At 47.9% G+C, this 24,275-nt stretch overlaps 1 protein-coding gene across 1 annotated transcript; it reads right to left on the reverse strand.

The window, feature by feature from the left end:
• Positions 1-355: 355 nt before the first annotated feature.
• IL21R (interleukin 21 receptor) lies at positions 356-11,328 on the reverse strand. Its single transcript, XM_009876537.1, has 8 exons — positions 11,274-11,328; positions 9,038-9,143; positions 8,226-8,422; positions 7,139-7,290; positions 6,612-6,789; positions 5,434-5,530; positions 4,572-4,653; positions 356-1,332 (listed from the first exon to the last, which is right to left on the reverse strand). The coding sequence occupies exons 1-8, from the start codon at positions 11,326-11,328 to the stop codon at positions 433-435; spliced, it is 1,767 nt and encodes a 588-aa protein (XP_009874839.1). The 3' UTR covers positions 356-432.
• Between the last annotated feature and the right edge of the window lie 12,947 nt (positions 11,329-24,275).

Raw genomic sequence — 24,275 nt, forward strand, 5'->3', positions numbered from 1 at the left:
ACTTTAATGTAACAAATGTGCTTGCCATGGGTTATGCTTCTAAAATTCCATGTAAATCCAAACTCTCAAAACATGTGAGAACACAAAGGAAAAAAATTCAGTGTTTTGTACTGTTTATAAGGTTACTGTTAAAAAAATTTGCACATCAACATAAGCTAAAGGGTAACTTTCAAGGTACAGTTGCTTTTTTTCTGTGATTATAAGGGGGGAGTGACCTAGGATTAAAAAAAAAATCAATCAAATCAAGTTCGAGACATTAACCAGATAAGTGACAATAGAAATAGGCATATATTTCTATGGACCTAACAGTTTTCTGTTGTACGCAACAGAGCTTACACAAAGTAAACTTTGTTTCTCTTCTGAATTTGGCTGGCACTTTGCTCCTGGCACAGGGTGGAAAGGCCCTACACTTGGCAAGGCAACATCAAGTCCTCAGTCTGTCTGTGTGCCATTGACAGGGCTGTCAGAGCGCCAGGAGACCCACTGCTTGACGTAGCTCCGTGGAAAGTCCTCCCCCTCCAGAGGGGTGGATCCACAGTTGGTCTGACTGTTTTGCTCAAATTCACAGTCAACTGGACTCCCACAGTCCGAGTCCACAAAGCCACTGTCAATAGTGTCCAAATCCACGCAGACCATGGGGTAACTGTCACCAGGCCTTGCAATGTGAGGGAAGAAGTCATAGAAGCCTTCGCTGTAGGAAACACTTTCATCATCAGGAGAAGGCAGAGAACCTGGATTTTCCAAATCCCACTGATTAGGCTCTGAGCAAAGGGTTTCTAGGATGCTCCCCATCCCTCCTTCCAAAGCCCTTTCTACTGGCGGGTGGGCTGGAACACTTGTACTCCTCACATGGTCTGTGGACACAGAGCCTGAAGCAAGTATTTTGTCCTGTGTGCTCAGGTCAGCCAGATGCAAGTCACTGGCTACCTTTCTGTCTTCATCATCAATGTTAATCTTGGGGTAAACAGTTTCTCCAGCACTGTCTTCCTCAGTGATGTGCTCGGGTCCCCTGAACACACGGTTACAGTTGCACTGGCACTTGCAAGGTGTAAATTCATCAGCCACGGTCACAGTATCAATGGACAAATGCCCATATGACTGGTCCTGAGTCCCGCTGCCACTGTTCACACTAGAGAGCAGGGACTGGCTGTCCTGACCTGGGGCAGTCAGGCAAGATGCACAGGGCTTGGAAGGCAGATCATTTCTTAGCTCACGCAGCTCCTCTCGTGAGAGGCTGTTGGAAGGATGCATAGTGTAAACTTCTAGGACTTCTGGAAGGACCCATTCAAAGAAATCACGGGTCATTTTCATATGGGATGCACCAACCCACTTCTGCATAGGAAGGCATTCAGGGGAGGAGAGTGGAGAGAGGGAGAGAGAGATTAGTATCATCAGGTTTGAGGTTCCCCAGAAATCACCAAAGTTCTTATGCTTTCAAAGGCAAATTCAAGCTCTAAAATCACTGACTCCTCCAAAACAGCAGGGTATGAGAGGCTGTTATTACCAGACACAGGCAGCTGCAAGAAAACTGACTCAAGCAATTGAAAATAATTAGGTCTGAGAGGTTTGCATGGTTTTGCAGTTTTCTCTGTGCTGCACAGAATGCCACTGCCCATAGCACCATTCCTTCGTGCATCAATCAGAGGTCCCAACTCAAGCAGCCAAGTCTCCCCTGCCCTCTTATCTGGGGCACTGCTTCTCTCAGCTTCCCCTGCTGTGGGCTGCTCTGCACTCAACACAAATGCAGGCTGCTCTGTCACTTCCTTCACCTCAGTTCCCTAGGAAGGAACTCAGGAAGGCTTCTCCCGATCTTCTACATAGAATCACAGAATGGCCTAGGCTGGAAGGGACCTTAGAGATCATCTAGTCCAACCTCCCTCTTTTGGGCAGGGACACCACCTGTCGACTAGACCAGGCAACACATGGGGACCGAGCGGGAATCGAACCCGCAACCTCGGTGTTGTCGTTGTTGCCAGCACTGCGCTCAAACCACTGAGCTAACCGGCCACAGCCTTTTCTCTCACAGTGCCAAGAAGCAAGTAAAGCTAGGCAGGTCATAAGGACCTCCAAGAACTGTAGCCAAAACCTGCTGCAGATAACACTTACTCAGATAATTGGGAAGTGCCACACACTGAATCATCGCATCACCATTAGTATTGCATTCTGCCCTGTGCCATGCATTATCTCTAGATCACAAGCTGCTTGCCTTGTTACATCTGGGAATAAAGACATATCTAGATTTCTCTGTTCTAAGAACAAAGTAAAAGCTTCTATTCTTTTTGAAGAAATCTCTGAACCAGACACTGAGATCACAGCAAATTTTAGCCATGTGCCACTGATGAGTGCCAGTATGTCCTACTGCAGGATTCTGCAGGCCAGGGGCTGGGCAAAGCACAAACTCAAGTCCTGGTTCTGCTCCCTGTCTGAGACTTGCCTAATGGTTGAGCTATGTCAATGCTCTTCTAAGTACATCACTTTCAGCTGTGTATAAATAGGTGACAGTGTTGAGTTTCATAAGCACTGTGAAGTCTTCTGACAAAGTGCTGGGCGTTACCGCAGCTGTCAGACTGCCTTAATCATATCAACCTCCTGTCCTAAACTGCACCCAGCATAACTAGACCGTATTTGAGAAGAAAACAGCTGGACATAGCTTATTACCCTCTGACAGGGCATGGAAATAAACCCTTCATTACACCAAGAAGCAGCAAGTCTACTTTAATTTATTTTCAACCTGAGTGTCCCCTAACACTTGTCACTAAGCTAAAAAGAACTCATTATTAAAGCTGTAATGGATAGAAAGCACCTAAGGTGCAAAAAGGTATTTGAAGGAACAGCAAGAAACCCCTTTCTTAGAGTTGAGCAGTCAGAATATTTCCTCTTCCTTCTTGACAGTTCTTTGCAAATTCCCACCCACTACGACTCTGAGGGCCCATGTACACACAAGGGTAAACTCTGTTCCTCTGCTTTCCCTTCTCTTTTCATCTTAACTTTTCCTCTAACTTTTTCACTGCTTCCTACCCAATCCAGGACTGCTGTCTGCAGAGCATTGCTGTTGTAATTTGCTGATCATTATTCACTGACACAACCAAACTACTTGCTTTGATGAAGGCAGGATGCAGTTGAATGAGCCCTACGTCACTTGGTTTCTCGCCAGTCAAAAATGATGAGTCTGTTCCCATATTAACGATGTCACCACACCCTCTTGACAGCCTGTGTATCTTATGCTGTGTCTGTGTGAGCAACTGCTCTTTTAATCTGCAAATTTACTGACCAGTGACTCAGCTTTAGCAGCTGAGGGTCATTCCCTTCCCAGCAGCACTGAGCAGATTACCTAGAAACTATCAGGAATGCAATTTCCACAGAACAAAGAATCCCATGGCTTCATCCCTGTGAGGAGCATGGCTCCTGGCAAGCAGAGTGCTTCCATTTCCACTGTGAGCACTAGCCCGTCACTCTCAGGAATTCCCACACTGAGTCCACTGGTCCCTAAGAGCAACTAGTGCCACTGGCCTTACAAGAGAATGCAAGTACCCCTCTGGTGCAGGTATTAGGAGCCACAGTAGGGCTGAAATAGGAAGGCAGGAAGGGAGACAGTCAATGCAGGCTTCAGCTTGAATGGCACCCATCCAAGATTTTCTTAACCTAACTGCAAACATCAGCCATGCAGTGGTGGGAAATTATATTAAGATCTTTAGGGTCCAGCTGGTGTCCCTCTTACAGAGGGTCTAGAAAAAGCAGAAACAAAAAGCAGACACTGAAGTGTCTCTGATCAGTGCTGCTGTAACAACAGGAACTTGTTCAGAAAGAGGTAGTGATGTCTACACTCACATGCCAGCACTTTTACAGTTTCATAATGGCATTGTGAGTTGCTCTTCAGCTTAATACAATCATTACTTCTGGATGTTCAATGTTCTTTTACTTTTGTACCCTGAGACTTCAGTAAACTCTGCAGTCTTTGCAAACCATTTTGTCATATGAGCAAGTTTGGCTGGTGTGAAATGAGAATTTGGGACAGCCAGGCAAAGTTACTCGAAGACACTTCCTTCATATGGAGGCAGCTGCACTGTTACTATCCCATAACAGTTATTTTCTCCCAAAGCTCTAGCTATCTCTCCAGGATGATGTGCATAGCTGTGGTCTGTAGGAGTGACTCTTCAGAGAGAACTACAAGGTTTAATGCTGAGTGCATTTCCCTGCACAGGCTGGAGCAGGAGATCTGGCTCCACAATGAAGTCTGCTCCACCGCCTTGATGGCTGCACAGGACTGGAGCTTTGGAAAAATCACAGTTACTGTCCTGGTATCCCCTCGCCCACTCCCTTTGGGTTCTCAGGCTACAGATCACAAATGAGCTCAGCTCACCCACTGAGACAGCACCTACAGGGAGTGATCAGCACAGTTGTGACGAAGACTTAGACATTGGAGAGGTCCTTTTTTCTGGAGCTGTTGGTGTTCCCTTAGATAGATTCCCCCTCCCACTGCCTTAATGAGACTCCCTGGCCCAGAATAGCATGATGGGCCTTTCAGTTTCATTTTGTCATGTGCTCTACTTGCTTGTGTAGTGCATTTATACCTTGAAATCTCCATTATGCACCAGGTAAAGAGGTTTGAAAAAGGAAGCAGGGTCTGGGATGCAAGCCATCTTCTTCCACAGGCTGGAAGAAAAAAGAGAAAGGCTTTGAGGTTAAGCACACATTACAGATGGAAATCAAGGCATCTCCAGATCCAATTCAAGCAGCTGAAATCACTTGCCCAGCCTCACTGGCCTCACAGGCTAGCAAGTGGCTACAGATCCAAGGATGTCTCCTGCTGTCAGAGCCATCTAATGGCCTTCCTTGGAGTCTCACAGGAGATGGGGCCTCAGCCCTCAGGACTTGTGCACACAATATTCATGCCAAGGAAAGAGGTTCCAATCTTTTCCTTTCTGGAAAAGCAGTAAGTACTGAAAATACATTTTCCCCGCAGTCTGGGCTGGCTCATGGTCTGCACATGCAGAACTCTGCCTTGTGCACTTCTGTGGCAGCCCTGTTGCTGCACTAGTCCAGCACCTTCCTCCACAGCAGCGTGCACCCCACTTCTCTGCAAGGGCACTTGGCCTTCCAAAAAGGAGAGAGGCCCGTGTCACCTTTGGAAAGGGGCAGGCCAGCCTTGGCTATTGCTTCCTTCTGGCAGCTGCACAGCACAGACAGGAGAACAGGCTGGGTGGCCCCATGAAGGTCCTCATGTGCCATAGTCTTGTCCCAACCAGTGAATGGCAACAGAACCCCAGAGAAAAGCAAGATGCTCTTGGCAGTACACCAGCTGGAGACCATATTCTGATGGGCTTCAGAGGCCGTGCATGGGTATACAAGACACAAAGAAGGCTGCATGTGAACACCCCATCTTTAGCAAGGCAGAATAGGAGCATTTACTCCAGCTTCTTGAAGCAGTCTTACCTCCACTGTTTGGCCAGAATGGTTGTGAGTGAGGCAATGATTGCCATGACAACACCAAACAGCAGCAGCCATCCCATGCCTGCTGCCTGTGTCACTGCTGGAGAAAGAGAAGGAGTCATTTAGGCTCACTTTGCATTTCTACTCTGGTCAACAAGACTTTCTCTTACAGAAACAGTCACCTGGGCCTCAGCACTCCAAACATGAGATCTGAGTGAGGATGCTCAATGAAAGGAGCAGTGAATCAGCTGCCCTATGTCCTGGCTGCATAACAGACCAATAGCCAACACACTTGGGGCAGGACAGTTCCCTGATACAAAACCCCGTGGTGTTTCTAACTCCTAGTTTAGGGACACCTCCACAGATAATCCATGAAGTGAGAAGAGTGCAGCTGGCCAGAGACATGTGAAGAAAAGGAGGTGACTAGGTGAGTGCTTGTTGGCTGCTCCCCTTTCGTGATGTAAAGGAGCACCTTTGAGAAGCAGAACTCAGAAAACCATTCGCAAACGGAGCCTGACCCTGCTGCCACAGCACCATGTAATACTTTGGTTTGCTGCAGATCAGTAAGAGCAGGGAAGCATATGCTGCTGACATTGAGCACAGTCATCCTGCCCTGCTCTATCTGAACAAAGACTCCCTATTTTCATAGTTTCTGTTCTACCATGACAAGCACCATTGTACTTCCATGTATAAGGTACTGTGCGCTGCCTGCAGGACGGGAGTGGTGGCTACCAAACAAAACGCCCGTGCCCAGAATGACCAAACATCAGAGTTCACAGAACCTAGCCCTGAGAGCAGGATGCACTCTGCCCTCAGCTCAGTAGCCCCGTGGTGAAGGCACCTCTACTAGATCTCCCTCATTTCCGAAAGCTGCGAGCAAGACCCTGGAGAGTTGAAGCTGGGGAGGCTGCCCTCCTGCTGTGGTACCCAGACCTCCAGCCAACCCCACCAAACCCTCTTCCTGTGAGCCTGGCTGTAAGTTACGCTTTGCAGCACAGTTAGAAGGTCAGTAGAGACAGCATGTATCAGCCCAGGCCTGGGGTTCATGTACTCAGTAAGGAAGCCAAGTCTTTACTACGCTAGTTAGAATTTGTTCTAATTGATCAGATGTGATTAGAGTTCCATAAGAATTTTCTGACACTGGACCAACTGGAAGGGCAAGGAGAGATGGTAGTATGTACCGTCAGGGCTGGTTTTCAACATCAGTGGATGACTCCATTCACTCCAAAATCCACTGTAGCCTGTGTCTTCTCGGGGTCGGGCTCTCACTTGGAACTCGTACTCAGTGTTTGCCTGGAGTTCTTGCAGCAGAATCACCAGTGTCCGTTTATCTTCATGAACAGCTTTAGTCTTCTGAGTCTGTGAACAATTAAACACCAAACACTCAGGGCTGGAGTGACTGTTCCCACTTTATCCTCACTGCTGCACGGTGAGGAGCCCTGCAAAGTAATCTCTGCTTTCACTTTGTTTCTGCAAGGCCAGGCACTGGCTGGAGAGCAGCTGCATGGGGATCCTCCCATGCAGGACAGCATGAGAAGCAAAAGAACTATTCATCTTCCCAAAGTTCAGTTTTGCCCGTTTTCAGTCCAAGAGGCACCTTTTCTAAACCATGAAACCGCTTCTTCCACACCAGTGTTCTGCTTCTGCTTGTGCTGGCCTCCTCTTTGCTGATACAGCCTACTTTACGGCAACATGACATCGCACTCACCTCCCAGCTGTCAGTTCTTCTTTTATAACGCAGCTGGTATTCCAGCTCCTCGTTCAGAAAGTAGAAAGGAGAGTTCTGGTAGACAGTTTCCCAAGAAATATTGTAGCCCTCTGAGAACATAGCAGTCAGATTGAACGGAGGCTGCGGTTTGACTAGAAGATAGAATGGTGTTACCTTTCATACCATTACTGCAGACAAGAGGTGGCCCAGCATGGCATCAGCAATGCAGAGCAAGTAGGGAGCGAAACTGCTCTGGCAGGGGTGGATCCTCCCACTTAGGACTACATCTACAACATTCCTGCCTCTCAGGTGAGCAGTCCTGAGCCATGCACAGAACCTCACACCTCAGCAGCACGGTCAAGTCAGGCCCATATTTCTCTGAATATGGGCCTTCTGCCTGTTTCTGAACCTCCTCACCACCTAAGGAGCAGCAGAAGACAGCACAAGGGGATAATACGTCCTCAGAGACGGAAAGAATTGTTCTTCTCATGACATAGGAGGACTCCTTTTTCATATGCCTGCATGGTACCTGTCTACCTGACTAACGACCCCTTTTCTTCACGGTTTGCTGCAACTATATGATTGCACCCAGTCTTCCTGTCATGCAGTGCAGATGGTTAGGAATTGCCCCAGAAAGGGAAAGTGACACCTGGTGGTATTTGGGACACCTTATGCCACACACAATAATGTCATGTTGGTTCAGGTGTCCACTGCAAGGGCCTTCTGGGATTCCTGTGAGGACATTTATGGTGTTTGCAATTAAAGCAGTTCCTCCTGACCTTTAGATTCTAGCCAAGAACAAACACTTGCATAGTCTAGGTATGACATTAGTCTAAAGTGGAAATTTATCACCCACTGCCTCATGGGGAAAAGGAATTCCCCATGAAAAGGCTGGGGCTAAGCCAGCTCTAAGCTCAGCCTCAATCATAAATGCTTCTGTGGTTTACAACAGCAACAGTAAGAGCACAGGGCTCTGTGTGGATGAGGGCACATCGCTGGGTGCTATGCTTGCTCCTTGCCCAGACTATCCTAGCATATAAACATAAGATCAGACAGTTTTTATCAAATCCAACATTTTTGTACTTACTGTTCTCTGCCATGTAAAAGTGTTTGGAAATCACATGTTGCCTATCAGCTATCTCTGTAACATCCACCTGGACTTTGACATCTGCCAGGAGTGCAGTCATGTCCACAGTGCACATGTACCGTGTGTGGCTGGTGTTCCTGGACAATTGCAGGAGACTGCAGGCAGCCACTGTATTTTCTGGATCTTCCTCTGGAACCCTAAAACCACCAAAACAAACAAACAGGTCCACATCCTGTGGTTGGACTAATCTGTTGCTGAATCACTAGGCATAGAAATTAATAATAATAAAAAAAAGAGGCAACATGTTCAAATAAAAGTTTGTCTTTGACTTTGACAGATTGTTTCTTCCTCCTGTTTGCTCAGCTTAGCACCTTTGAGAGAAGTAGGAAAGTGTTTGTGGAAAGGAAAGGTGCCCACCAGGGCTGCACATCCCAGGGCTGCACCCACACAACAGCAACCATACGGGGCTTGGACGAGCTATGTGAGCCCTGCCAGCACACACGAGCAAAAGTCCATTGTTAACAGCAGCAAACGGCAAGGTATTCCTGGGGCAGGAGAGAAAACAATGCCAAGAAAGCCAGAGTCAGTGTAGCAGTCTGTGACAAGCAGTGCAACCAGTGGACACAGGAACCAGAGATCCTTTGCTAGGGGAGACGCCAGATGATAACTGAAGTGTGAAGTACCAAGAAAAAACAGTATGGAAACAAGAAGAATTCTGTCTAACACAGAGAACAGAAGGACATCACTTTGCTATGGCCATGTTAGAAGAGACATCCTACTGGCTGCACTTGGCTCATCCTACTGAGACGTACCATGTTGCAGTGAGATTATAGGAACTGGCACCCAAGTCATTTCTCAGGGTACAGGACAGGGTCTGTACATAGTCCACAAAACAAGTGAGGTTTTCGCAACACGTAGCTGTAGAATTGGAAAGAGAAAACACAATATCAATGTCCATGATGAAGCCAGCAGAACTTTATATCGACACACAGAGTCCCCAGGGCTCCCACTAAATTTGAAGGGAACAGACCACTCTGTGCTAGCCCCCCTGAAAGTCCCCAGTCTTGGAGCATAAGATGTGTTCCATCTCTTCAGGGAGGCAAGTCATGGGCAGCAAGGTAAACGTCAATCAAAAATGTATTAAAAATGCTTTGGCAGCAAATGGCATGCCAAAATACCAGGAAATACCCAAATTATGACTCAAGGTTGCTACATCCATGCTTAAATCAAGCATGGGTCCTCCCCCACCATCAGGGCTGCCCTCAGTTACTTCACAGCTGCCAGGCACCCAAATCCTCTGATGTTAACCATGTGGTGAGTTCACCTCCCTTTTTTATTCTGCTGCTTGCCTGGGTAGAGAAGCTGCACTCTTGGCTTCATACCTTCCCTTTGTTAAACATGCTTTGTATTCAGAACAGCTCTCTGCATAAGATGAGGGCAGGCACACATGGGTTAAAGAGAATGCTGCATGCAGAGAACAGTCAACATGGGATGCAGACCTGAAACATCTGTCCCACGCTCCAGATCAAATGACAGTCCTCACAAGTTGTCTCTGCATTTACAGCAAAATGCACAGCAGCCACGCCTGCTGGAGGGAGCAGCCTAACTCTAGGACAGACTAAGTTCAAAGGAAAAGAAAGCCCAACTTTTCCCACTGACTTCACGCATCACAAGAGTTTCTTCCCAGTCCTGTTGCATCAGAGCACACGCTGCTCTCCTTCCATAAGCTCTGGGCAGCACTCAGATTTGTGTGCAAGACCCATCCTCTCTTTACCCCACTCAAAAAGTCAGGATGGCAACAAATTGGCCCCAAGGGTGAACATATGCTCATGAAACTGTAAGTGATTCAAATTATGTGGTTATCACGTTGTTTCATTTTGACTTTTTCATTTCACACTGACTTCAGAACTTTGTCCTAACATTTTCATTAAGTTTTAACTTTTCATTTTGAGCCCCCAGTACATTCTTCTGAAAACCCTGATACAAGCACTGCTTGTTCCAGAGTCTTGAGAAACATGCTTTTTCTCCTTTAGCCTAACTTTACTCTCCTGCAAAAATGGGATTCTAAAGCTCTTGTTTTCCTTTAGAGAGCGCAGCAAGTATCAATAAGCTAATAAGCCCTGCTAAGCAGAATTCTTCTATGCTACCTATTCCTAGGTAGCTAGTAAACTTCAAACTGCAAGGAACAATTAAGTGTCCTAAAATACTGACTTGTTCATCCTTGGCAGCTTCAGAAACAAAAATCAAACACTTTTAACAGTATTTGATCTAGTTTGGCCCAAACTGAAATTAGTACAAGCTAATTTCCCGGCTTGCGTTACACAAAATTCAGACCAGACATCACAATGGTTCTGTACGGCAAGAAGATATGACTGTGAACTTATCTTTTCTACTGATTTAGGTTTGGAGCAGGTCCAATGCTCTGTCTAGAAGCAGCATGTGAAATGCTAAACTTGCACCTGTTCCTTGCAGACACTATTATCGCTGCCTTTTTCTGTCCAGCTGACCTGTTCAGAAAGTCAGCTCTGAGTAAGACGAAGCTTGCGCAGTGGGTAGGAACCCCCAAGAAAAAGGCAGTGACTGCACAATGCCGTCCTTAGCAAAGAGGCTCAGACCAGGAGACGATCGCTCTGCTGTCCCTTGCTGGCCTGCCAACAGTGGCCATAAGCCACGGGGATATTCTGGTCATGACCACCAGAACCTTTTCTACAGCAAAGCTGTTTTTTGGTCAGGGAAATCTTAATCTAATGTCAACAGGAGTCATTTTAACACAGGGCAGGCACTACTTCTGCAATTCTGCTCCCTGGAGTGGCATGCAGGCTGGCTGAGCTCTGCCCAGCTGAGCACATTCTTGCACCTGCCCTCCACTGCCCACAGGGACTCTTCCATGACTTGCTATCCCATGGAACCCACTCCCCCGGTACCCTATCTGGTGCCTGCTATCGCATGACAACCTTGTGCCATGCGCATCTCAGCAGAGCCTCTGTCAACAGCCACTAGGATAAATCCTGTGGGTGTACAGCTCAGATGAGATATCTGGAAACTTACTGTACTGGAATAAAAGGAAGAAGGAAACACTCTGGAGCCACAATTTGTTCCTCATGTTCATTCTGGCTGGATGTCCTGGGAAAAAGAACAAAAACAACCAGTTTAACAACCAGTTTAACAACCAGTTAAAAGCTCAGCTCATCTACACATATGTTGAAGGCTGAGGTGGCATTCACCTTGCATTAAATGTCTCAAAGTAAAATGTCTAATTTAGGTAAGACACCTCAGCTCTTCTGTATGTATCTACTCCATAGGCTCGGAGGAAGATGACCAACAGCCCTGCCAACTGGCCGTAAACCAGGCCAGTGGAAACTGTTCCCTGTCAGCAGCATGTGCAAAAATAAAAGCAGCAAAGTGACTGCAGCCTCAGTCTATCCATGCAACAGGAAGCCTCTTGGGTTAAGTGCTAACCCATTTTGTTCTTCATCTGTTTCCTGCAACTAGAAATGGCTTGCAACTAAGAGAAGTGACATTGCTGTGGCTTAAACATCTGTGCAGTGAATTAGTCAAACAGAGTCTGAATGTCACTGTGGGTCTGCATCAGGAAGGTTTGTGAGAACTCATTGCTTTGGCCTGCCCATGGTTAAATAAGCATCGCATATCTAGTCAAAGGACTCCAGGAAGGCAGATCAGACAGAAGAGATAACAGCCTCCTATGTGGCACAGGAAAGAATGATGTACAGCACTCGCTTCAGGGGAAGACTGTCTTGATGCAGTTTGGTGAAGAGAACCTACAGTGAAGTCTTTCGAGAAGAAGACAGCAGGATGTTTACAACAATATGAGGAAACTGCATCTCATACAAATGATTGCTCAGCCCATAGCCCCTGCTACAAGACCAGGCCCTCAAGCCACAGAACACATTAAGGCTGTGTTTTCACAGTATTTCACATTTACGGAAACACGCGGGCATGCACGGAAAGACTTAACCGAGCTCCCTGCCGAGTACTGGCTGTTGATACGCAGTACAGATTTCAGCACTGTTTTCTCAAGCTATTCTGAAATGCACTAGGCTGTCTGGGGAGAAGACTTTGGAGCAGCATCTTGTATTATTTTGGGGACATACACCTGTTGGCAGCAAGTTGCAAGGATGCACAGACAGCAGGGAAGACCCACATGCCATGCCACAGAGCAACAACATTGTCAGTGACTGGACACACTGGAGTGTCTCTGCAGAGTCCCAGAGCTCTGCAAAAGGCCCTGCCCTAGATTGCACAGAGGCACCTGTGAAATCGGTATGGGTGACGGCTGGGCAGCAAGCTGCAGCCACCAGAAGATACCCAGAGCTCCTGGCAGGGCCTGGTGTAGATCACAGAATGCTCTGGGATGGAAGAGACCTTTAAATCTTGTCTAGTCCAAACCCCCTACAGTGAGCAGGAACATCTTCGACTAGATCTGAGTCCTGTCCAACCTCCAGGGACAGGGCAGCTATCACTTCTCCGGGCAACCTGTGCCAGTGTTTCACCATCCCTATAGTGGAGAATTTCTTCTGTATATCTAGTCTAAATCTACCCTCTTTTAATCTGAAACCAGTACCCCTTGTTCTGTGACAACAGGCCCTGCTGAATATTAGTCTGTCCCCTTTGTTCCTGTAGCCTCCTTTAAGTACTGTAAATCTACCACAAGGTCTCCCTTGAGCCTTCTCAGCCCAGGTGCAGGACCCAGGTTCTGGGGTGCCTGTGCCTGCCCCAGCACCAGCAGCAAACACGCAGTTTCTTAGCAGAGAGAATGCCAGCAAGGCCTCTCCCACTCGGGGAACATTTGTGGTGTTTAAAAATTTCCCACGTTTACTCAAATAATGAAAGCAAAATAAATTTAGCAGCCACAAAAAAGCCCCTGCAGTCCCACGTGAGCTCAGAGACTCGCTCTCAAGGCACCGCAGTGTCCTGATGAGATCAGCAAGGCTCGCTCAGGAGGTGCACAAACCCCACATGGCTGCAGCCCCTCAGCTCTGTGGTGGGAGCAGCCTCGCTGCTGCCGCCCCACCTTTCCTGCAGACACCCCAGCTCAGCAAGAACCCCAAGCATCCTGCTTGTCTCTCTCACCTGCTGCAAGTGGCAGGACAGAAACTCCTTCGCCACCCTCCAGCCCCTCTTTTTGCACCATTTCCTTGAAGAAACACCCTTTCTGGACTCCTCTGATCCCAGTTCTCCGAACTTCCTCTGTATAACAACTGTTGTCGTTACCACCACTTCTGGTGGTGCAGTCCCTGATTAGTAAGACGCAGCCAGGTGTCTGACCCCACCTTGTGCTCCCACTCATCCTTCCACTGCTCTTCTCCAAATTGTCACTCTTCTGAGGAAGGCATCCTGTTATCCTGCCATTTGAACCTGCTCACACGGCTTCATGCTAAGACTGGCTGCATCCTGAAGACAGACTCCCTCAGGATGGATGGTCTCCTGGTGCAGCATTTGCTTGTTACTTCCTAGCATCGAGGGCCCTATTCCTTGCAGCACATTTAATAGAAGAACTATCCCAAATGAACCGGCCACTGGTGCCTAGAGATCACTAACCCTAGAAATAGGAAACATGCAGTTGTCCACTGGATTTTTAAATTGTCCTTCTCCCTGAAAAATACCTAGAACTTACTGTTGCTGTGCTCAGAATAGTCAGGGGTCCTCCAGCTTAGGATACCAACAACCTGCACAAATGGGCCCCTTCCCACCCCAGGAGAGTGCACAGTCCCCAGGGCTGTTGCTGTTCTTCCTCGGGCCTCGATGCCCTCTCACTGACTGCAGCACACGCCCTGGGCTGTGGGACAGACCAGGGCCACCTAATCCCGGGCCCTGCTGCAGAAGCCCACCCCTGCATCACTTGGCTTTGTGACTGTTGTGCTCCACAGTGTCGGCCTCCCTGTAAGGCCAAGAAAGGCAACTTGCCGCGTCTTCTTCAGCAGAGGAAGGAAGGGTTGGGTCCTCAGAGAGCTCTGCAGACCTGCTGCTTGTTTCAGAATCCAGCTGGCAGTGCCCCTAGTGTTTCATTTCACGATATTTCTGTAGCTCCCTCATTTTAACCCCATTCCTGCCTAAATGGACAGAGCAATGCAAGAGAAATCTTTGCTGCTTTTCCAATACTGGACTGTGTTTTCTTCAAAGTGCCTTCCCTGTTTTCCTTCCTCTGCTCAGAGAATAGTACTATCAGTCCAATGGGACAGGAAGGACTGAACAGGAAAAAGTCAGAGTGACCAGCCCAAGTAGCTCATAGGGAAGACGTCTTCCAGAGACATCAGAAGCTGCCCTTACACACTGGATAGAGGTTAAGATACAAGGTTGAATTCTAGAAGGAAACTTCCTAAATCAGAGCACAGCAGCAAAAAGAAGACAGAAAAGCAGAAGGATCTGTTAAAACAGGTAAACCAAGGAGACAATTCTTCCTCACTTAGGACTCCACTGTCTCATCTCTCACCCTTGCCAGTGCCCACAGATTAGCCCAACGCTTACACCACTCACTTCTTGCACAGTTCTACCTCAGGGTGGTGGGGAAGGACTGCTGCCTCCGAGAGCACCACAGGAAGGGTCAGTGCTGTGTGTATCCTGGCTGTACTCCAGGTCGTTATGACAAGACACAGATGTGTGTGCAGCAGAGCTGAGAAAGATGCAGCTCTTGCAGCAGCATCTCTGTGGTCTTTGATGGCTGGAAGAACTCATGGCTTCACAGAGACGTGCAGCAGCCCCCGATCTGAAGCTTCCTCCAGTCAGGCTCTCTGCAGGCCTCAGTTCCAGTCCGATAAAGATCCCCATCTTTCCTCCATCCCTCCATTCGTTACACCCTTCTCCTTCGCTTCCACCCATCAGCACCCTGGCTCATGTGATTCTTCACTTGGAGGGAAGAATGGCAGCGGGCAATGGGCAGAGGCAGGAACTTATTCCCTACCTGGCAATAGAAAACTGCTTTCTACCACCTCATTTCAGTTTCTGTCTGTGAAATGGAGAGTCTGAGACAGGTTCATGGAGCCTTGAAACACAGTTGCTTAATTCTTTAAAATGACAAACGCTGTGCAGCTGCTAAGCACCATTGCTGCAAACTCTGTAGTATCCTACGGAACGGCATGTGAGAGCACAGTAATAAAGCTGATGAGCCATTCATATAGGTGTGCACATGTAAATGATGTTATAAGATTTTAATATACCAGAGAATAGGAAATAATACACAAACATTTACAAAGATTATTTTTGTTAAGGATCTGGATATATGATGTTATAACCTGTGATGGATGCAACCTAAACTCAAAATTCAAAGTGTCTCCAGGAAATGTATGCACTTACAAAACTTACACACACACACACACACACACACACACACACACACACAAAAAAGCATAATTAAAAACAGTGTAAGTAAAATAATAATAAAAAAAATAAAAAACTGTGGTATTTCCAAGCATGAGAAAATAAATGACTTAGCTACACCCCAGAAAAGAAGAGTAGAAGTCTCTCAGCCTACCAGATCTATGCAAAAAACAAGCTTTCTTCTTGAAAAAATTCATTATCAATGTACACTGCCACCTAACCAGAAAGCTAAAGTGACAGGGAAATGGAAGGATTCCCTAGCTGTCCATCCAGTAGAGGCCAGCAGCCATGACAGCAGGGGCATGAGGGCCACATCAGCTATAAGAAAGATTTACAGTAATACTGAGCAATAACAAACTGGAAGCAGGGAAAATTGGTTGAAACATGGACGTTACCTTGCCCCATTCTTTCAGCTGTCCATTTCAGCCCTCCAACACTTCCACGGCTCGCCTGGCTAAATCATTGCTGTGACTGCATTTGCCAAAACTGGAAAGCATGTGGATCTCATCGGCACGGAATGAGAGTGAAGCCTGCGTGTGCACGGCCAGGGGCTGTGGTGTATTGGAATATACGGTGGTAAATGGCAGCTGACGTCACCGCTGTGTCAGTATTACTGTGCCGATAGAAGGATGTGGTAAGCAGAGGAGGCAATGAATTCAGGTACAAACACCCACACATTTATTACTGTATCACTCTACTGTCCTATTCTTATGTGAGAAAAATGTGGGAGAGCAGATAAAAACTCACTAGCCTCAGATCTAAAAGGTCATAGTGGGGCTGGTGGAGTCACAGTCTTGCAGCAGGGAGGCATTAGTGCCAGGGCATTAAATGGTTACGGCTAACCCTATAGCACAGTGTGTGCCACCCTGGAGACAGACAAGTGCCACCACGCTCCGCTTCTACCCTTCCCCAAAACAGCCCCTGGGACCGGGGCAGCAGCACCAAACCTCAGACCGCAGGCAGGGAAGCGGCCTGGATCCTGCACAGGTGGAGCGGCTCACCCCTACCCAACCTCATGCCTGCAGCTTCTGTCTGGGCTGGGGTTCTGCACATTGCGAGGCCGACGTGGAAGGAAGGTGGGTCAGGTCACCTCCATGTAACTGTAAGAGGAGCTCCAAGGAGCCCAGTGCACACTCCTTGTGTCCTCGGGCAAGGGGACAGAACTCGGCGCACACAGTGCACAGTGGTGGTAGGAGGGTAAAGAACAAGGAGCTGGAATAACTCAGGGAGACTGCAGCCGCCAAGTGGGCACAAAGCAGTTGGGTGCAGGGTGAGCCCCGAGGCCTGCCGAGCTGAAGGGCCCGCTGTCTCCTTCGAGCCACTGTACGGCAAGGGCGGACACAGGGACTCGGTGCAGCACAGCCCAGCCAAGCAGCCCGGGGCAGCAGGTACACAGCGCTGGGGCAGCTCTTACCCCTACCCCGGGGCTCCTCAGAGAGCTGTAAGGGAAGCTACAGCTATGGCAGAGTCATGACTGGTCTGTCAAAGTAAAAAATATTTTTATGGTAGTCAAAGAACAAAATAAAGCCTGTCTCTCATGTAGGCAAGGATGCAGCAATTGCAGGCCACAGAGGGCATAAGGTTGCCAGAAGCTGCTCAAGATAGGAGGTCCCAGCTCCATATTCAGCAGTAGCAGCTCTGTCTCTCTCATGTACTCACAAGATATTTGAAAAATAATCAGGAGATTACTGCTTCCAGCATATATAATATCTGTTTGAAAAGGAGAAATCCAGACTTAAAAGGCTGCTGATCCAAGTCTGGAGCCATGAAGACAAATCTGTGGGGAAACTGCTAATAACTGTCACTGGAATTAACTGTCACTGGAATTAAAACAATATGCTCAGAATTATCAAAGACACAGACCTGCTATAACTCTACAGTAAAGGCACTTTTAGTGGCTAGTCACATTTAGGAGGAAGATAATCATACATTATGATAAGTAATGAGTAAAAAAATGGCATAACAACTGAGACATGAGTAACTGGAAAGGAAGGCAACAGAAGAAACCACCTCAAAGCTCAGGAAATGGGGTGAAATATGACTGAGCGAGGCAGAAAGTGGAGGTGTTAGTCAGCAAAGCAGTCGCCTGCAAAACAACAAAGCTCCCCAGCTGGCAGCCTGAGCTGACACAGGATGCTGCACAGAGGGCTGCGCATCACTCTCAGGCTGAGGGATGCCGAAGGTGACTTACCGACCCCAATGCCCTCCTGCCTTCCTTTGGCTTTGTTAGTTGTCTCTTTGTAGCCACCAGCACTGCGCTCAGCCTCTTGTTTTCCCTGACATTTATCAAGCCTGAAGCCATTCTGCCTGGAGGTTGTAGTAGTAGGACATAAGTTTGGCTCCTGCCAGAGGAAAGGGGCTTACCTTCACAGAGCTCTGACCAGATTATGTCTTGCTCACATGAACGAGATCGCAGAGGCTTGTATCTTCTCTTAGGAAATCACCAGACACATGCTGGTAAACAGAAACAGGAATGACTGTGCTTGTGAACTCACCCTGACCAGCTGGAACAGAAACCTACAGCCCTACTCAGGCTCAAACCCACCACCCCCATCTGCACCATGCAACACGTGCCCACAACATCTCCCCAGATGCCTCACCACGCTGTACATACTCAGCCAACAGAAAAATGTGCTCTCCCCAAGGCAGCCTCCACAGTGCTTTCCTCCGAGAGCAGTACTCTTGGCATATGTATTTGTCGGAGCCCTGCCCCGCAGCTCGGTTCCTGCAGCTTCACAAGCCAAGCATCAGCCTTTTCTCATCTGCTCAACTGATGTGTCCCATCCTCTCCACCCTTCCCTATCACAGCCATCCTCAGACTGATCCCATGTCACATCATCTATGTTTGTGCTTCCAAAGAGCACTGACTACATGGGGTCAGCGAGTCTTGTCGCACTCCCACAGTGCTCACCTGTGTGAGCAATGCTGGCAGAACTATCTGCGCCTTTCATGCAGGTTGGCAGACACTGACCCATTTAGCAACAACATCCATCAGCTTGTCCATAGATCTCTGCTCACAGGGATGCAGGAAGACAAAAATTCTGTTGCTGGCATACAGCTACTTAGCACAAGATCCTCACTGGAGGTTCTTGGCTCTTTGCTTTACCACAGCTGTTAAAAATCAGATGCCTCACTCCTGCTGCCTGGCCACACGTTTTACAGCAGGCCTTCCACACCCGGGGCTGAGTACAGCAGCTGCAGGAGCCTTGGATTGCTTCTGGCATTTTTAATAGGGTGAAAACCACACTAGCTATTTTCAAGCTCTGTCTGGGGAAGCACTTTCAAAGCAAAAGCTAATGGCTCACGTTGCATGCTGCCTCCGCGTGGCAAGCCATGAGCTGCAGGAAATGACTGCACGGCAGACCGCAGACTCCAGCAGCACTGCTGGCTGCATCCCACACCTGGAGAACATGCAGCCCTAACACAGTCAGTGGCTTCTCATGTCGCTGGCAGGGATGGATGTACCGTGCCTTTAGGAGGAAAGGTGGGAAGGAGGTGCAGGCAGAGTTATGAGAAGCACCTTGCAGTATGTTGGCCCATATTAATAACATTGGGCATGGAATCGGATCTCTCTTAAGGAACCAATTTTTCCAAAAATTCAAAATATTTTTCTGCATAGAGAAGCCAAAAGGTTTTGTGAGACTTTCTCGGGTCAGTGTGAGCTCTGTGAAGCTGTGGCTTTGCTATGATGCTGGTAGGAATTCATTGTAAGGTGTCAGGAGCTTGTTTAATTTGAGGCTAAAACGGCCAAAAACATGGGAGTTTTGGCTCTGCTAGAGCACAGGGACAAATGCAATGAGATTTTGTCACATTGGTGTGTCTGCCTCCAAATCAGCAGTGGTAAACATTTACAGGGCTCAGCAAGAAGAGGAGGAGTCTGAAGGTTGTTCCCACAAAACGCAGGGGCTGGGGGATTCCACACTCCACAGTGGCTTTGGTTGTGGTGTGAGACTCTTGCTCAAATGAGGAAGCTGCTTGGGTACCCTGGTTGCTGTTACGTGACCAGCTCTGCATAGCCCAGCTTCCACACTCCTCACCCTGCCACCAGGCATGTGCAGAACTTAGAAAGTGATGTGCTGGGAGCAGTGAGAAGCTAAAACAATGGCAGAGACAGTATGGAAAGCAGCTGAATGTGTTGGTCCTTCACATCGGGGAGCATGGCTGGAGGTTTTCAAGATAAGTCATAAGAGCAAAGTGGCCTGACCAGAATGGGAAGAATCCCTGGCACTGCTGGACCACAGTGTCTCTTGCAGGGGCCCAGCACAGCTCTGAATGAGGTCATGGAACAGGTAGCACGTGCTAAACTATGGGTCCCAATACCTGCCACTGTGGAGGAAATGAAGCCCTTGATCATGAAATCATTAAGATTGGAAAAGATGGCTCTGTTGCCTTCCTCATGTTGTGGATGAGCATCCTCTGTGCTTCTGGAGTGCCTCAGGTAGGCAGTGGGAGGGCAGAGCACCCAGCAACGAACTGCTCTGCACAACCTTCACACCGCGTGCCCATCAGACACAAGCACTGGTTGGTGAACACAGCACAGCGTGAGCCTCCCAGAGCCAGCTCCTCGAGAGCTGGGCCCTGCTCACCACCGGCCAAGAGCACTAACTTCAGGGCCAACCACAGCCGGTCCAGACCTGGTTCTCAGGTTCTCACAGCAGCTCTCTAGAGCATCAAGGCAAGAACCAGGGACTGGTTACAACCCTGAGCCAGGTGTGGAAATTCTATCCACAGAAGGCAGTCCAGTCCTTTCTCATCCTGTTGTAATTCTTGTTGCTGTGTGGGTGGCTCACTGCAAGTGAAACCAGCAGTGGCTGAGCTGAGGCGAAGCAGCCAACCTCAAATTCTTCAGCTTATGACTAATTCCCCCCGTGTCTAAGAGCTGGGGAAACAGCAGCAAGTAGGAAAGTCCCAGCGATGTTAGTCACTGACTCAGTAACCTTTAAGCTGAGCACAAACACCACACTGCTGTGAATGTCCTGCTCTTATACACTGGAGCACAGACAGGACCACGGAAGCAGCCGATCATCACTGAACCAGGATGGGAGCTCCTGCGGACACCTGCATGCTCCATGGACCAGGGCAGGTCTAGAGCAGTCAGTCATCCCTCTACCAGACACAGGCTGCAGGTCATGGGCTGGTATTATACTAGCTCTTGCCATTACAATCGCCTCTCTGCATTCAGAATATGGAATTTTAGATGTTCTGCAAAGATGGTCAGAGTTTTATAGAAAGTATCCTGGATAAGTGCAAAGAAAGAGAAAACATCTGCTTGTCCCCCTCTGCAACTTAATGGGCCATTGCAGCCAGTTCCCCACGCTGCTCATCTAGGGCCGCAGCCAGCTTTTCCTTCTGTTTCATGTTGCAGCCTTCCCGGAGAGGTATAAGGTGGCTGTGTGGGAGTTTCCATGTTGTAGAAAGACACAGAAGAGACAGGATGGAAGTGGGGCAGCACAAAGGACAAAGGCAGTGAAGCACCTTTGGCCAGAGTACAGCAGAGACGTCTCAATGTTGATTACCCAGCTAGTGAAAGGAATGAGGATAGTCAGGAGCTGTCAAACCAGTAGTGCTGCTGACGGTTGTTACTAAGTACTCTGGGAAAACACACTAAGCAATTTAGCAAGCTTTAACTTTGGTTAAAGTTCCTCATGCAGCTGTTTTTTACCCTTTACTTTAGAGCAATCTATTTTCGGAGACGGTAGTCCTGGAGCTGAAAACCAGACTGGTTCATTGGTCTCACTGCTCTGATGGTCATCAAATTTATGCGGAGCTGTTACTTGGCTTCCAAACTCGTCACCACAGTTTAGTCAGAGCGGCCTTGAAGGCTGCGTGCTGTGGCTGCAACCTCTGATGAACGGCTGCCTCAGTCATGGCAGCATAGTGAAAAAAATAAAATTCCAGGTAATGTGCAATCATGATACATCATCATGTAGCAGCCTGTGGCAGACCTTATACTCAGCAATCTGCAGAGGGGAAGAAATGATCTCTGTGTGCACGCGCACATGCCTGTGCATTGCACAGGCACAGTTCTCCTGAAAATTAGTCAAAATCACCTATTCTTTGTGAAAGCAACTGTACGTGAAATTACACACTTTGGAAGCAGCTCTGTCAGAGCTCGAATACAAACTGCACCAGCCATGCTCCCTGAGGAGTTTTCTAGAGAAAAGGCAGGGCTAGGAGAAAGCAAACTGTCCTCTCAGTCTCTATTCACTAAGGAGTTTTGTCAAATAATTCCACAGTCACACGTAGGCATTAGGAAGCAGGGTTTTGGAAGTCACAACCCCTTCATTTTGTTCTCTTGCCCTTTGTTCCTTTGGCAATGTCACCGCTAGAATACACTACCTAAAAGAACTTGTTTTCTTAGGTACAGTTTGTAGCTCGGGGTGGTTTGTAGCTCCTTTACAGCTTGTGATGGACACCCTTGCACCCTGCCTGAACAATGCAGGGTCTCCAAGCAAGATATAGAGACAATTTATTAAAAAAAGCTGACCCCTCCATCCCCCTAAATTAACTTGTCCCTACCCCCAAGAACCTGACACCACATCCTCAAGCCCTTGCTCCGTACTAGGCTCGCTCTTGTGTTGTGGTTATTGTTAGTTTTCTGTAGGCAAACCTTGTGATTGATAGGAATTCACTAACAGCTGTTCCATACAGGTGCAGATTTCCAAGGAGGTAACACTGTTCAGAAAGACAAGAAAGGAAGAAAAGCAAGGCTGTGGCATTCTCTGCAAAGGAAAAGCAGTGTATAAGAACTAGTTTATCCTGAACTGGGAATACACCTGCTTTTCTCAGGAACCATTTCACTCATGGTGAGTCAGGTTGCTATACTTGGTAGGCAGCCAGGTGAAAAAGATGTGGAGGCGGAGAGATTGTGAGTAATAAATTGCATTATAACTACCCTAAAACTTGGCACAAGCCTCCAGTTATACAGTAGTCTTAAAAAACAATCTGAAAATCACTTACTATAATCAGCAATTTTCCGACCCGCTAGGAGCCCTCCACTAGCTAAAAGGGACATGCGTGGAGATTCTGACTTTAGGAGCAAAGCTCCTCTCTTGGGCACAGCTGGTCCCTGGGAGCCGTGGCTCCGGCCAGTATGACCTGCTGGCAGCCCTGGGAGCCACCCAAGGTTGGAACTCCCACACACTCTGGAAAAATCATCATCTTGGTCCAGAAATCTGTCATTTGAAACCTCCCTGCATTTTATAGCCCAGCAACAGCTCCAGACAGCAAAAGCAGAGACAGTGGAGGACAGAACAAGAACTTGGCTCCCACCACAGCACGACAGAGCCCACGGTGGGGCAGAGGGTGAGCCAGCAGCCAGCCCTGGCATTTACCACCAGCCTGGGTTATACAGAGGCATAAGAACAGGACTCACCCTTCTCCTAGAGTCAGTCTAATGTCACCAGAGAAATACTGAGGGGAGAGAAGTGGAAGAATACCCATGCACAGAAAGCCATCCAACGGAAATGAGCAGAGAGGAGGTCATAGCTATTTAGAAGAAAAAAAAGCCAGAGAAAGGCTGAATGAAGTCGGGGCTCAGCGGGGAAGTGGTGCAGCAAGCAGCTTCCCACTCCTGGCCGGCGCAGACCCCTCCCACCTGCTCCAGCCAAGTGCGAGGATTCCAGGAGGACTTTGCAAGGAGCACACAGGAGGGTGCAGGAGCAGCAGGGGAAGAAAGCGCCACTGGTGTCCCTCAACAGCCCACACTACTGCAGGAAATGGTGAGTAGCTACTTCCGCGCAGCTGCAATAACTAGCTGTGGGATTTTGCTTAAACTCATCTTTGCTTGGAATCAGGGAAGTGAGCTGGCTGACTCACGAGGCAGGCCACAGCCTGTTCCACCATTTCAGTGCGGGCCCCGGAAAACCTCTTCATCGGTCTGCCTCACAGCCTTCCTACTTCACAGCCTGTGCTGATGTTCACTACAGCAGTGACTCCCCTCATGCAGAGAAAGAGTATTTCTCATAGAATTAAATCTCACCTGAATGAGGTGAGCAGTCAGACCTTTCACTAACCACCACCTTAGTGCAAGTGAGCTACAAACCAGTGCCTACACAAATGCTCTCACATCTACAGACACTTCACTGTGAGTCTCCTGCCAGAGCTTACATACTCTTTTTTTACTACTTCAAAATTGATTCATAGACACCTCTGCTCCTAGCCAATCCGAACTTTGAAGAGAGATTTGCAGTACAAAAATCTTACTTACAAAACATTAAATCAGTTTCTGTACTTATTATTATGGTTTCCTTCCTTAGGAATGACAATGCAGGGCTTTTCTAAGTACTGAGAATACACATAAAATAAGGTAACAGTTACACATAAAACTCCTTAATGGTTCTTAATTAATTTGTGCTGCTGTCGACACACTAGAGTAGAATTTACCATATAAAAGTATGTGATAATGCCCTGAGATGCACGAGTAAAACTTTTGGAACAATGGCCCAATAAGAAGGATATGCTGCCTTAAAGCTGCAGTCGTAATTCCTGTTCTGACTGGACAAGAAGCAGCAGCTGAAAAAATGCTTCATCAGTTTCAGCAGTCTGACCATAACTGGATAAACCTTCTAGAACAGCACTTAGAAAGGTCTGATTCCGCTTACAGCTGTTGAAGTCTGAAGTAACTCTGCTTGCTTCTACAGAATAAGAAATGAATCATCAGTAACAGCACTGCTTAAGCTCAAAGGACAGTATTCTTTATTTCAGGTCTTGATT

The sequence above is a fragment of the Apaloderma vittatum genome, unplaced genomic scaffold, assembly GCF_000703405.1.
Source record: "Apaloderma vittatum isolate BGI_N311 unplaced genomic scaffold, ASM70340v1 scaffold34860, whole genome shotgun sequence".
Lineage (NCBI taxonomy): Eukaryota > Metazoa > Chordata > Aves > Trogoniformes > Trogonidae > Apaloderma > Apaloderma vittatum.

Excerpts from the sequence above, each read along its gene's own strand:
- IL21R (XM_009876537.1), bottom strand. The coding sequence starts at position 11,328 with ATGAGGAACAAATTGTGGCTCCAGAGTGTTTCCTTCTTCCTTTTATTC. Across the intron at positions 7,291-8,225 it reads CTTTTACATGGCAGAGAACA|TCAAACCGCAGCCTCCGTTC; the intron begins GTAAGTACAAAA and ends TCTATCTTCTAG. Across the intron at positions 1,333-4,571 it reads TGCATAATGGAGATTTCAAG|AAGTGGGTTGGTGCATCCCA; the intron begins GTATAAATGCAC and ends CTTCCTATGCAG.